This window comes from Hyperoodon ampullatus, assembly GCF_949752795.1.
Source record: "Hyperoodon ampullatus genome assembly, chromosome: 5".
NCBI lineage: Eukaryota > Metazoa > Chordata > Mammalia > Artiodactyla > Ziphiidae > Hyperoodon > Hyperoodon ampullatus.
Window position 1 is genome coordinate 20,648,305 of NC_136918.1, and position 15,210 is coordinate 20,663,514.

At 35.7% G+C, this 15,210-nt stretch overlaps 1 protein-coding gene across 1 annotated transcript in view; it reads left to right on the forward strand.

Annotated features, from left to right (window-relative positions):
* The window catches only part of MME (membrane metalloendopeptidase), a gene marked incomplete at its 3' end in the record, with an annotated part of 98,766 nt that overhangs the window by 46,343 nt on the left and 37,213 nt on the right, over positions 1–15,210 (forward strand). The window contains exons 10-16 of the mRNA XM_079705385.1: positions 1,511–1,612; positions 3,283–3,419; positions 3,529–3,622; positions 4,775–4,903; positions 5,673–5,771; positions 8,355–8,435; positions 9,778–9,881. Coding sequence (XP_079561511.1) covers positions 1,511–1,612; positions 3,283–3,419; positions 3,529–3,622; positions 4,775–4,903; positions 5,673–5,771; positions 8,355–8,435; positions 9,778–9,881 — 746 coding nt within the window. The remainder of the gene's footprint in view (positions 1–1,510; positions 1,613–3,282; positions 3,420–3,528; positions 3,623–4,774; positions 4,904–5,672; positions 5,772–8,354; positions 8,436–9,777; positions 9,882–15,210) is intronic.

Sequence of the window (15,210 nt, forward strand, 5' to 3'; positions counted from 1 at the left end):
ACGATATCACTGAGTTCAAACTGTCAGGCTGCTTATTAGCTCAGGGGAGATCCAAGAGGAGGAGTTTATCAGCAAAGCCCAAGGGTGTGTTCCTGAGTTTCCTCTAGTTCCAGGTCAATCCTTAGAGTCTGAGTTGGCACATTCTTGTCTGAAGTTTCTCTGACGGGGTCTGCAGTCTCAAGCAAGCGAACTCTGTAAACAGCATCCGGGTTATTGATTGAACTCACGGTCAGTTTCAGTCTAGGATCCACAGAGCTCTCTGACATTGCAGACAGCAACCTGCACTCCTAAATCCCCGTCTGCTTGTCACTTTATCATCAGAATCTTGAAGACTGAAGATCTTTCAGGGCAATTTTGGCTTTCCTGGGGCTACATGAGACCAAAAGTCTAGAATCAGAACCAGACTTTGCTTGGAGTTACAGCTGGATGAATGGCAGTTTGATGGGTTACATGTGGTTCTGTGTTGGAAACAGAATTTTTAGAGGAGAACAGTTTATTACCCTGGGTTTTTACCTCTGGCACCTTCCAAGACCGTGTTCTCCTTTGATCAGCCTCAGCTTCTGTAGTAGTTGTATCTTACCTCAGAACTCTTTGTATCTACATTTTCTCTCCCCTCTGACACTCTGAGATTGTAGTGGGGTCTCAGTGCTCCCTGAATCACCTATGTGTCTCTAACAGGGTCCAGCACATTATTGCGTGCAGATGTTACAAACATAATTTTTAAATGAATAAATAAGTGACCTAAAGGGGAAATTGGAGCCGTTGTCACTTGAGAAATAATTCCCATTTTTACATTTTGTTTCTTTTCACTTAAAATTGCTTTTACTCCTTTCAACCACTAGTTGGGCAGTTGTTATTGAAATTTTCTTTTTTGATTCAATGGAAAAAATAATACTGGATGCTGTTGATAACACTGAACTCGTTAGGCCAGATGAGCAGACAGTCACAAAAGTAGATGCTAGAACTCTCTTCAGATAATTTGCCACCTACCTGTGTTATGTACTAAAGTCTTACTTGCTTTAAATTCTTGTAGAAATCATTGTGCTTTTTTCTACTCTTTTTCCTGTCTGAATTTTAACTGGGACACTGAATGGTGGTAGGTGAGAGAAAGAGTATTTGAGAGATAAACTGGAAATGACTATATTCAAGAAAGTCATTATCATATGAAATAGCCACAGACACAACTGAGTTGCGCATTTAGCCATAGAAGGAAAGAGGCCTGTAAATATTGCTGATGTGGTTTGGCAGTTATGAAAATATAAAAAGATTTTCGAAAAATTTTATGCTTGACACTGCAGCCAAATCTTGATAATTGTTACTGAATATACTTAAAATCTCTTATATTTCTCTCTTCTTCTTGATAGGACAAAATAAATTATAACACAAATACAGAATAGAACTTAAATATAATTATGTTGTACCTATGCCATATTTCTTTTTCCCTTGTATATAGTTATATTTTTCTAAAGAGTTCTTGACCTAAAATAATGATAAGAAATTAAATCCATAGGCTACAACTAAATCTGAAGATCGAAATGATCCAATGCTTCTTTATAACAAAATGACATTAGCCCAGATCCAAAATAACTTTTCACTAGAGATCGGTGGGAAGGTAAGTAGCAGTTTTATGTACTCTCTTATTGTGCCATTTCTAAAATTATAATATTAAAATGCAGTTTGTTAAAATTTAATGATTTTTTTATTTATTGAAATAAATTGAACATCAAAATGGATTTAGACATCAACCATTTGACTTCATGAAAAGACTTGAAAAAAACTATTTGACATAATTATATTTATATTTACTTAGAGTGAATTTCAAAGGTAAAAGTCCTTTCAAGGCAGCTATGTAGTAATATTAGAAATTATCATAGAAAAGGGTTTGGAAACATTAAAAGCAAAAATCCTTCTGAAAGACCATTATATAGCCATTGGACTTGGACAGTCAAATAATATAAGTACCAGATTTCTTTTTAACTCTGAAAAAGGATAATTTATTCATAGAACTTGCCATGTTCTCATCAAGGCCATCTATGGAAGTGTTCAGAGCAATAATGGAGAAATAGAACACAAGAAACAGAAAAATCTATAGGTTCCATTTATAAACATCAATTGACATCTTTTTGCTTAGTTGTAATTCCTTAGCTAGTATTTAATAATCTCTTTTAAGGCTATGAATGTATTCTGTGTATTAGTTGATGCACACAGTCAGGTAATGAAGCAACATTCATGGAAAAATCTACAAACCACCACATTCAGTGATGGATTCTCTTTGGCACTAATTGCTGAAAACAAGGACTTTTTAAAGGCATAACCTACTGAGTTGGGAATTTCTTACATAGAGCTTTTTAATATAATAAGTGTTTAATAAATATGTTTTGAAATAATGGGCCAAACTGCCAAAGGAAATCAAGAAAAGTACATAGCGTCTCACACTTAGTAAGTGATCAGTGTATTTATATACTTCTAGGCATATATATATAAAATTACAGAGTCTAAGATATTGGTAATCTTAAACATTCTCAGACATTGAAATGTGGCATTTCAGCAAGATCTGCATAATCTCCACTTGTGCTGTTTTTTCTTATATCCATTGGTGGTTGAATACCACAATTCCCATTTAAAGAATAATAGATAAGACTCCATCTTCTGGCAACTCCAGATCCATCTTCCGAAGTGTGAGAACTGCATGCCTGTAGACCTGATATTGATAGCTTAAAGTACATTTTGTTCATCTTCATTGGACCATCTGTGTTGTATCTATACATTTACTGTACCTCTGCTAGGACAACAGTGTGCTTTCGTTTACAACACGAGCTCCACTGAGATGTATTACTGTGTTCAAATGGATTGTTTATTAATATCCACCTTTAAGAGATAAACATTTTTTACCCATTTAAATTTTTGCATAAACCTAGGAAACTTTATGTTTACAGCTAAATTTCTTTTTCTTTTTCTTTCATATTGGTTAGACCAAGAACTTGACACTGAGCCTAATTTCTAGCATATGTTCACTACACTTAGAAGCTTAGCTTTTGCTCTTAAATGGTTGGTTTAATTCTTTTATTTAAATAATTATGCTACAGAATTAATTTTTATTCAAAAATTGATTGAAGCAATTAGAGAAAAAGCCCAAACAGATATCAAACTGACCATTGTGATAATTATATAGTGATGCAACTGACACTGTAACCATGTCTGACCCTGTAACCATAACTGAGTCTTGGAACCAAGAAGAGAAATCCATAATTACTGAATGTTTTTGTGCCTGCTTTTTTCCAGCCATTCAGCTGGTCAAATTTCACAAACGAAATCATGTCAACTGTGAATATTAATATTCCAAATGAGGAAGATGTGATTGTTTATGCTCCAGAATATTTAACCAAACTTAAGCTCATTCTTACCAAATATTCTGCCAGGTAGGTATGTCAGAGTGCCCATGTCCCCAAAGTTTACATTTAATATCACTCTTTAGAAGCTTTGCAGCCTCATCTTTTCTGTTGCTGGGTGGTGGGTTTTTTTATGCAGAGATCTTCAAAATTTAATGTCCTGGCGGTTCATAATGGATCTTGTAAGCAGCCTCAGCCGAACCTACAAGGAGTCCAGAAATGCTTTCCGCAAGGTGAAGAAAAAATCTCTCTTTTCTTAAGACTTAAAGCATAAAGCTATCCATGGTTATGAAGGCTTGCCATGTACATTACTAGAAGTGGTAAACTTTGCCAAGAGACAAAATGCCAAATGCTTGGTATGCTGCCTGTATTTAAGCCATGTTGTCTAGGAAAGCCAGTTTTCGGGTGCTCTGTGGTCCTATGATTGTCTACTCTGGCACCGTGATTGAATTGCCCAGGAAGGGCATGTATTGGTTATTTGAGCAGTTCATGGAAGAATACTAGCTTGGTTTTTTGTTGTGTTCAAAGTAATCTCAGGGGGTATCTATCTCAATTAATTTGATTTTTCTGGTGATTATAAGATACTAGACATTGAGACAGTTGGACTACATTGATGTGGACAATCCCCTGAGAATATACCTACCTGGAGATAGCCTTAAGACCTTTTATTAGACTGTACCTGCATTATTTAAAGAATCATCATTTTCGTCCTATTGTGAGGGGAGAGGGCAGGAGGGATTGAGGAAGGAGAAATTCTCACAAATGTATTGGTTGGTGTCCTGGAAAGGAAATAACTCCCTGATTGATTGAAATTTTTAGTTTTTACCCTTTAAAAGAAAATGTAGACATATTTTTTAAATTAGAGAATGTAAAAATGGTGTTTTGCTAAATTTCCCTTCCGTAAGTTAATCCCTTTATTGGTTCTTAAATTTGTACACATGCAGTTCTTCTAAGTACTGGAACTTCAGCAAAAACTTTAGAAAACAGGAATGTGTTTTCTTGTATACCAGATCTCTCCCGTTACATTTATTGAATATTACTTCACATTTATGTTTATACAGTGACAACAGTGTTATTTTGTTTGTTTGGTGGAGAGGGTTTTTTTTCTAACCCTGTCTAGAAAGATATTAACTTGCAATAGCCAACAGTTTTTCTAGGACGTGCTACTGAAAATATACCTTATTTCCAGATCATAGCAAGTAATAATTCAATTGGATTACATTTTATCCTATGCAAGGACATCCTGACATGTGAGGAGAAGCAATGAATATTGCAAGAATTTAGGAGACATAAAGAACAGAGTCCTATGAAATTTGTGCTCTTACCACGCTTTGGCCATTGACTCCTGGTCAAATGCCATTTCCTTTACTTTTTCTCTCCCATAGGCTCTTTATGGCACAACATCAGAAACAGCGACTTGGAGACGTTGTGCAAACTATGTCAATGGGAATATGGAAAACGCTGTGGGAAGGCTCTATGTGGAAGCAGCATTTTCTGGAGACAGTAAACATGTGGTAATGTTTTCTGCACAATATTCTATCAGCATGTGTTTGCACTGATGGGCAATTACAATAGTCAATCATTTCATTAAAATTTTATTAATTGGCAGAGAACTTCTGAATCACAATTTGCCATTATTTCCCAATAAATCTTATTCTCCCTCCCCCATGGGTCTGGTTATGTTTCTGATCCTAATATTGTTTAACCCAAAACCAATTGTCCATTTTCCAGAAGCAATGTATTCACAATACCCAGTCACATGTTCTAATGATATAGTCATTTGTAATCTCTTCTGTTATCAAAATTGACTAAGAATTAGTATTTTCTTAAAAAACAGAAAGTAAACCAGGGTTTATTTGAAGTGTAAGACATGTACTTTATTTTTTATTGTTACTGAAATGAAGACAAGGGAACTTAAAGACATGGTGAAAGAATCTATTGAAATGCTACCTCATGCTTAACTAAACTACTAATGGTAATGACAGTATTTCATGTTAGTTCATCTTTCATGATAATGGAAACCATACATTCTGAAGATGATTTTTATTAATGTATGCATTAAGACCTATTTAATCATTAGTGTTGATAGTAGCAGTGTTGCTTTAAAAATATAATTACCCACATATATCCATTTGTTTAGATCACCAGTTTGTTTATAAATTTACATTTATTAACATATCATTGAATCACATAAAGACAGCTTATAGCTCTATTTTTTTTTTAATTTGTTTTAGAAAAAATTAATTCATGGCCTAAATTTGCCTTCTGCTCTTTTGGTTTAAGGTTGAGGATTTAATTGCACAGATCCGGAAAGTTTTTATTCAGACTTTAGATGACCTTACTTGGATGGATGCTGAAACGAAAAAGAAAGCTGAAGAAAAGGTAAAGAGCAAGGCCGGGTGAATTATCAAAGAAAAATCTATAGGAAAAGATTAGCTTTTAAGAAATTTGGGGAAAACATAGTATTCAAAGATTGCATAAAATAAAAGGAAGCTCCTTCAAGATGTAATGTTTCCAGGAACACTTTTCATGGATGAAGATTTTTTTTCTATGATTTTCATCTTTTATTATCTCTTTGTAACTAGCTCCTACTCTCCATGTTTGGCTCCAAACTTTGAAAGATCTCCAATTTTCCTTTTTTTTTTTTTTTTTAAAGGAAGTCTTCACAAAACAAGAGGAAAATCTTGTGTGAACCAGAAAGCATTAAAAGATATTATCAGTGGTTCATATTTTTCCTCCTTTTATGAAAAATATTTAAAAGACCTCTACCAATATGTAAAAATATCCCCTAATCTTTCATGTAAATTTCTAGCTAAATTTTTTTTAAGCATGCACTATTTAGTTTTTTTTTTTTAATGACCTAGGGAGAAAAATACTAAATTTCTATTCAAGCAAATGTAAGGTAGTGCATTATTTGAGTACTATAAGGTGACCTACAGTTAGAGGGATGTTGAAGGAGCTTTTTATAACTATTCTTATTTACCCCCATTGTGCACCTTTTATTGGGACTCTTAGTATCTTGCATTAGAATAAAAGTGAGATGTCTAAGGAAATCTCAGGTTTAAATTTACTATGTCATTGTGTTGATAACTATATAAACCTAAAAGGAACATGTCCAGTGAAAACTGTATGTGTTTATGAGCAGTATTCACATGCAGCCTGATTATTCCTCTGTAGTTAGGGTAACAGGAAGAACAGACCATTCTTTGAACTAACACAGAAAGAGTCCATAAATCTATTATAATAAGAGAATCAAGCTGTAGTCTAGTTCTCTTTCAGGATTAGATCACATGGAAGGATTATCTTTTTCAGCTATCACAGAGCCCTGAGTGGGTCAGGTCTAGAATTTGGCACCCCAGTATAGCTATCTTTCCATCATTCTGTAGGTCCTCAGAAGTTCAGGCTGGATTTGCTCCTTTCATGTTCTAGCTATCACAACATGGTACTATTTGATGTAGCCAATCAAATTGTTCTAGGTAATCATTTCCCAAGGTGGTGTCATGAAACTCTGGACCTGCCAAGTAGCTCTATGAAAGATTCCCATGGTCAAAAAGAGTTCAGGAAATATTTCCTGCAGGAAGGCTTCTCTGATCCCACCCTCGACTAGGTTATATACCTATAGGGTGTGATCTTATGGCACCATACATCACACTTGAGAGTTAATATTCATTTTATTGCCTACCATTGACCTTTATAGTAAACTCTCCAGGGGTAGAAATTTTTTGCCTAGCATTGTATCCTCAGCCCCTTACAAAGTACGTGGCTTGTTGTATACCCTTGAAGACAAATTGAATGAATAAATAGACAAATTAATTCATCCCGTTGGACACTTACAATTACTTAATTTTAAACTCTAAGTAGTCTTTCAATGAAGAAGCCTGCTTAACGTTTTTGTCACAGTATTTACGCCAAATATTTGACAATATATCCTTTTCATGTATTACTTCCTATTTCTGTAGATTTTGTATCCCTTAGAGCACCTTTTGGGGAAATATCTTCTAGAAAATAAAGTGCCATTGAGAGGGAGATGATTCATTATGGGCTGATGGTATGGAAAGGAAATGGGCTTGGCCAAACTGATTTAGTGACACATCTGTCTGATCCACTGGGGAAATCCTAGGCTTATGAAACAGATTTGTAACAAAACCACATCCATTTGATGGTAAAACAAATAATTCAGAGATGCAAGCTTAATATCCCATGAAAATATTAAACTAGTTAAATTATTTAAGAGCAATGTGATATGATAAAATCAAAAGTCAACTATCTTTGAGAAAAATGAGAGAAATAAAAATAGCAAGTAGTAAACAAGTGGTACTGATGAAATAATTACAATAAGCTAACAATTTTAAAATAATAAAAATAGAAATAGTAGTAAGGTAGTGGTAAATATGAGACGGTATAACAAGGAAAACTCTGTTTTCTATTTGTTTAACTAATGCCATTCATTTAACTGCGGGAAGTTAGGTACACTAGCTCTGGAGACCAAAGGAGAACATAACAACTCCAGGAACCAATATTTAGGAAGAATATTAGCATTAAACCTGTAAGCCCACGTCTGTTTTCTCAGCCAAATCAGTGAAGTGGAAAGATAATTATAAGCTGCTAGAATGGAAGTTCTAAATATTACCCCTCCTGTAAAATTGAAGAAAAAAGCCTTTCAGAGAAAAAGTTCATAAAAGTACAATACATGTGGAACAATGACTTGTCAGTTTTCATTTTGGTTTTCCTGGGAAAGCTGCAGCCTATGAGAATAGGGTATTAGAAGCTAAATTTCAGAACTATTTTTTGTTTATTGTGAACTCCAGGGAAAAGCCAGTGCAAAGATCTCTGTTTAAACGTTGTCAGATACTCATCTTGTAAACAGTATGGATCAGGTTATTCAACTGTTGTCAAGGGCAAATTATAATGCTTGCATTTGAAAGTTCATAATCATGCTCACATTCAATATTCTAATCTTCATAGGCCTTAGCAATTAAAGAAAGGATCGGCTATCCTGATGACATTATTTCAAATGACAACAAACTGAATAATGAATACCTTGAGGTAAGTCTTTATAAAGACTGCACTGATGATGCCTGGGGCTGGTGGCAATGTCATTTCTAGCTATGAGGGGGGCCAGAAATTATGTGAAATAGCCTACACCCAGAGGTCTTATTATGTTGATAGTAAGCCTTTAACACTGAAGCCAGAACTATGTTTGTTTTAGTTTTAACCCATTGTTTCATGGGCTGGTCTGTATTTGGTTTTGTTATTTTGCTTTCCATATATTCCATTTTAAGAGTAGTGATAAAAATCTGGTGTTTTTTAAAGAGCATTAAGACATAGACATTTAAGTGATGAACAGGCAGTACTCAGGCTTCTTATCTCATTTTATACATGCCTGAAAAGTCAAATCTTCAGCTTTCCTTCCACTTTCTAATTATTCCTCCACTGGGTAAACCAGGTCATGCCTTCTCTATTTGAAAGAAAATCTACTATTTGAGAATGGGGAACTATTTTATTCCCCTTTGGTAATGTAACAATGAAAAGAAAACAGAGTTGATTGAAGTCACTACAGTATTGATTTCAGACTCAGCTAAAGGTCCTGTTGTTAACCTTGCAGTCACCACAACTACTTGAAACCCTGGTGACAAGGTGACCCTTGCCTAGATCTGGGGATGATAGCGATTCCTAATCTGTTGATTACTAGCGCAACACGGGAGTTTGCAAGGCACAGTGTCCTCTTTTCTTTTTCCACTTGCAGAAAAGCTTGACTTTTTATAAAATGAGCTGGCTGTAGCATGTGAGTCCCCAGGGCCCTTGTGGCAGGAGTCTAGTGGCTGAGCACATAGTCTCACAGCTGAATTGCTTGGGTTCAAATCTCAGCTACACCTCTCACTAGCTGGCTAAGAGCATAAACTCAAAGTCAGACTGCTAGGGTTCAAATCTCAGCTCCATCACTCATTAACTTGAGCAAGTGACTTAATTGTGCTTCAGTCTCCTCAGCTTTAAAATGGTGGTAACAGCCCATCTTCATAAGATTATTATGGGGATTAAAAAATGTGATATATGAAGTTCTTATAACATAGTAGGTACTAAATATGAATGCTTTTATCTTGTCTGTCCTGTAAGGATTAATATGAATATAGAAAAGCTTGTTTAACATTTAGTTTCATTTGATTAATTACAAAAGAATAGACTGAAGTAGTGATTCAGCCAGCACAGCAGTGACCTGTAATATAGAACTAAGCTAGTTGGAACTTAACTTTTCTTTGGCAAGTTTTAATGTTCTCTGTTAACTTTATTAAGTGATAGAATTTAAGAAAATACCTCTTAATGTTATTTAGCAAAAACTTTGAAGATACCGGTTTTAATATTTTTCCCCAAATCTTTTAAATTAATATAGTTGAGCTACAAGGAAGACGAATACTTTGAGAACATAATTCAAAACTTGAAGTTCAGCCAAAATAAACAGCTAAAGAAGCTTCGAGAAAAGGTGGACAAGGATGAGTATGTATATTCCAGTTTTCTAATATGTTCATTCAGAAGAGGGCCTTTGTTGGATTAAGAGAAAGAACCTGACTTAGAATAATGTTAAAAGGTGTAATGTTCTCTTTCTATTGAGTACTTCTAAGAGCATCTAAGAATATACTAAAGATGAGTCAGGGATTTAATCAAAATTTAAACTTTTTTCATTAAGGTGTCCTTAGACTACCTTTGGTTTCTTCTCATATTATTGTCTATCCCCTCTACTTTGTTTGTGGACAGGGCTCTCAAGAACACCTTAGCCTAAGTAATCCATAGCTCCTTCAAGCCTTCTCTGAGGCTGTATTACTGTACTCAGCATTATCACCTGCCCTCAGCCCCACCTGTTTTCTATCAGTCCATCATCCTGCAACTCCATGCCCTTCCTAGATTGCTCCAGGTAACACTTCTGTCAACCTTGTGGTAGCCAAATATGAGATATCAGGAATCACTCTCATTCGTAGTTTTCAAATGCTCTTAATCTCTGCTTACTAGTGGCATTAGTACATTGTAGTAACTATTAGTTTAATGTTCATTTTTCAGTTAAATGGATGTGTCTAACATATTTATCAACATAAGTGTTTATGCACTTAAATCCCTAGAATTGCTTGTCCTTTTAGCTCCTAGAGAGCAAGGGACCATTCAACACAGTGCTGAACACATAGGAGGTTTTCAGTTAAAACTAAATTAATGAATGAGTGAGCAAGTGAAAAGTAAATATACTAATTTGATTTTTGTGGTAACTGACACAATACCATACCAAGTCCAGGTGTCACTGGGAACTGGGAGAATCAAAGGTGAACTTTGATTGTATTACATTACATGACAACAGCAGAGGGTGTGAAAGATGTGTTATAATAAACTGTATCACCAGGAGGAAAATGTGCCAAGAAAGGTACAAAGTGCAGAAGGACTATTTGATAACAGGACTCTTCTATTAGTAAACCAAGTCCAGGTTGGACAAAATTCCTAATATGGAAATGCAGTTTATTTCAATCCCTGTACGACATTTTGAGCCCTTAAGGTACCCTGAAATAGAGATTGATTTCTTTTGCTGACCTCTATATTTACACTGGAGCAAATGTTACATTGTCTGGTGCTAAAAATGAGACAGCAAATGTCACAGAATGTTTAGTGTCCCAGGTGGGAAAGAAAGATGGAGAATGGGCACGTATGGTTTGTGTTATAATCGGTTGTCAGTCCTATCTCTAGAAACAAACAAAAAGTCATCAAAAATAATATCCTGTGGGAAAATTTATAATCTGAGAATCCTTATAAGTCTGAATATTTTTATTTCTTTAAAACTACATATAGTTACACTTAATGGTTGTTAGCACTGAGTAAAATATCTACATACAAATATCATTGAATATTCTTTCTGAAAATAGATAATATAACCTGCACCCACCTGACACCAGAAGATGTCTTCATAATTTTAAAAATAGTTGTTGAATTATTGCTTGATGTTTTCTTTAGAAGTTAATGTAGTCCCAGCTCCATAATCATTTTGTAATATGGTGTGCAGTTTTCATTCCTTTTTACCATATGTGTTGACTTTCTCTGAGTCTTTTTCTCTTTACTATAGATAATCGAAAGTGACAATTGTATACAATATTTAAATGAATATTTGCTCAGTAGCATGCATAGCTCAGTAGTACTGTTAATCACAAGTGCAATATGACGTATAAGGTCTTCTCTGCCATACCAGGCTAGATTTTCTTCCTTCCCCATCTTCTACCTGTAGGCTGAGTACAAGAGTTCAAAACTCAGGCTGCACTTTAGAGTCACCTGGGGCAGAAACAGAGACACAGATATAGAGAACAGACGTATGGACAGCAAGGGGGGAAAGTGGCAGGGTGGGGGTGTGGTGGGATGAATTGGGAGATTAGGATTGACATGTATACACTAATATGTATAAAATAGATAACTAATAAGAACCTGCTGTATAAAAAATAAATAAAGTTCCAAAAAAAAGAAATAGTACTGATTCCCCAGCTCTACACCACCCTAGATTGTGATGTACATACCTGTAGGTGGGGACCCAGGTATTGGTATTCTTTTTAAGTCCCACGCCCCCTTCTCAAGTCAGAACCCCTTCTTTAGTGTTTGTTCCTTTTTGTGTTGACTCATACTTGCTCATATTCAATTTTGTGAAATTTTTTTACAAGGTGATGTCTTTAATTTGGCAATTTAGCTTTAAAATGTAGTGTTTGTCTTCCAAAATATTGGAAGTACTTTTGACAGTGATTGCATTAAATCATTAGGACTGTACCCTGTAGATTACAACATAATAAAAGTTCTTCTATTTTATTGAGTTTTCTTATAGTGAAAGTTTTTGACTTAATTTGTACCTGCTTAATAGCAATAAAGTCACTATGTTTTCTTTCCTTTTTTATATAGCATCAAGTTCAAGTCCTCACTGTGTATGTTCAGGCAGATAACATCTATTGCTTCTACTTTATTCATGTAACCTGCAGTTAACACAGAGAATTACATTTTCAGATGCTCAAGTCCTCACTCCTAGGGTCTTGCAGGACAAACAAGTGTCCATATCCACAGTAGATGAGACAGAGACGAGAAAAGCTATTGATTATAGTAGGGTTATATTGTAGGGTATTATAGAGAAATGATGATGCATTAAATTTTCAAGGCAGCAACTAATTTAAATAAATTCAGTCAATTAACCAAATAGTAAACTTCAGGACTTTTTCTTTTCTCACTCCACATGCTCTCACCGGGCAAACTCGTATACTTATTTGCATCTTCTACTATCATTATGACCACTGAATACATGTATCTGGCCCAGGTCTGTTTGCTGCGCTCCAGATCCAAATGTCTAGCTGTCAGTGAAACATCTCCATGCAGGTGTTCCATTGACCCTACAAACACAGCATTTGCCTTTTTGAGCAAAAACTTACCATCTTTCTCCCTTGATCCCCCTAGTTTCCAACTTCTATCTTATTGCTACCAAGACAGAAACCAGGGGTTCATCATCCTAGACCAATCCCTTTCTATCATCTCTGATATCTACAGTGATACCTACTTCAAATCCCATCCAAAAAAAAAAAAAAGTTTACATCCACCAGCTGCTAATTAAATATTTAATAGGCATGAGGGGGTGTGGATCTCCATCTTAACCATCTCCATTGCCATGCCCTAATTCAGACATTTCTCATTGTTCACCAGAGTGATGATAATATTTTCCTAATCTTATCATCAATCATCTCACAGTCCTTCAGCTAACTCTCCATGCTACTGCCTTAGAGAGCTTTTACAGACACAAATTGAATCATGTCATTTTCTGATGAAAACCTTTCCATACGTTTGTTTTGCCCATCTCATGAAGCGTGTACAGGGCTCTGCGTACCTCCCTGTAACAGCACTCCAGAATTCCTTTAGAGTCACCCTACCCCACAGCATTGCCCCAAATCTCCACCTGTAGGAATTACTGTAAAGTCATCGCTGCATCTCTTCCTCCTCCTTATCCCTTACCAGGGCCACCCTTTCTGCCCTGTTCATTTAACAGAAACCAACACATGGTGTGATTCAACTTGAGCATTATCTCCTTACTCATAGCACCCCCTTACATGATCCTCTTCATCTTGTCCCTGTGCTATCCCTTACACACATTTTAGTCACAGCACCAGTACATCTGATTACATTTAGCTGGACTAGGCCTTGTTGAAAGCAGAAACCGTGTATTTGTGTCACCAGAGATTGAACATTGATGAGCAGAATGTCAACCTTCCCTCAATGATGATGGAGTGAATGATTGGTAAAATTGCCAGTTTGTAATAATGCTTATAAAGTGAACTCAGTAAATTTACTAAAGTAAATGTTGACACATCCAAGCATTTCACCATGATTGTTGGTGAAGATGTCCAACATGATCTCTGCTGTTCTCTCTGCTTAAAAATTCAAAAACTTAAGGAGGTCAGGGAGTCTGCATGTGATATGCCTGAGTTAATCATCTGGCTAAAAGGACTTCTGCCCATTTGAGCCCCTGGCGACTGTAAAGGACAAAGATTTAAATTTAAAAGGCTCTTGGCTCATGTGGTTTCTGAGTGCCTAGCTTGTGTTTCCAAAATTATCTCAAACATCATGTTCTCTGGGGACTTAATGACAGTTTGTAAAGAGTTTCAAACACATCATGTTATCAAACAGTAATAATGTTAAATTGAGACTGTAATATCCATTGGCCAAATTACTTAGTGATATATCTAAAATGATTTACTTCCAGTAACATGATTATTCACTTAGACTCCATGGAACAAACGTAAAGCTCTGAAAAGAAACAATGCACAAGAACAAAATAAAATGAATTCCTTTTCTTATTTTTAGACTTGATATTATCTTGTTAGTTTCTCAGGACAGAATTTTCTGTAATACAGTTGGGACAGATAGTGCCAGTGTTTGTAAATTATGACCATTGAGCATGTGGAGTTGCATTTTGTAAACTACGAAGACTTATTTCATTGCTGCTTCTTTCCTGCTGTTGTACATCAAAATAAAAACAAGCTGACATTAACAGCAGCCAGCTCAATAAACATTTTATCCAGCAGCTACAGTGTGCAAAGCACTGTGCTAAGGATATGGCACAGTAAAGTAATGAGTAAGGATAAAGTAATGCGTAAGACTCATAGCTTGTAATCTAGTAGAAGAGGCAGGTGACCAGCAATGAAAGCTGATAGAAAGCAGAGTTGGTTGGTGCTATTACAAGACAACAAAGTGCTAAGATAACACTATTTTTTAAACCACAATTAAACCTTTACTTATTAGTAAAACATTCCCTGGAAACAACATGTCAGCATTTAAATTAATATTGAGGTGAACAGAGGATTCAGTTAAAACAAAACCAGACAAAATGATTGGTTCATTTCTGTCTTCTCCTTCATTGCTTCAAGTCTGCTGTCTTTTCTAATCTGGGCTAATTGAATGTTTGCAAGCCCCTGAAATAAGTGGTGGTACTGAGGTTGGCAGCCCAACAGCTGTGGCTTTATGTGGTTCTTCCTGAAAGGCCAACACCACCAAAAATAGCAGGGTGGCTGGGACCACCATAGTTTTGCCACTGCCGTGAGTTACTGTCACTTTTTCCTGTCTCAGTTCTGCCAGTTACTATCTGTGGCCTTTTAAAAGCCATGAAGTTTCCTTATTTATAACATGAGCAGGTTGATTTAGACTTCATAACATCTCTAAGGTTCTTTCCAGCACTAAAATTTTTTGGCCCTTACTGTGAAGTTTTGACAAGAGCCAGGATGTTTTACTCCCTGGCTTCTCCACATCAAGTGACCCAAGAGGAAAAAAACATATTCTT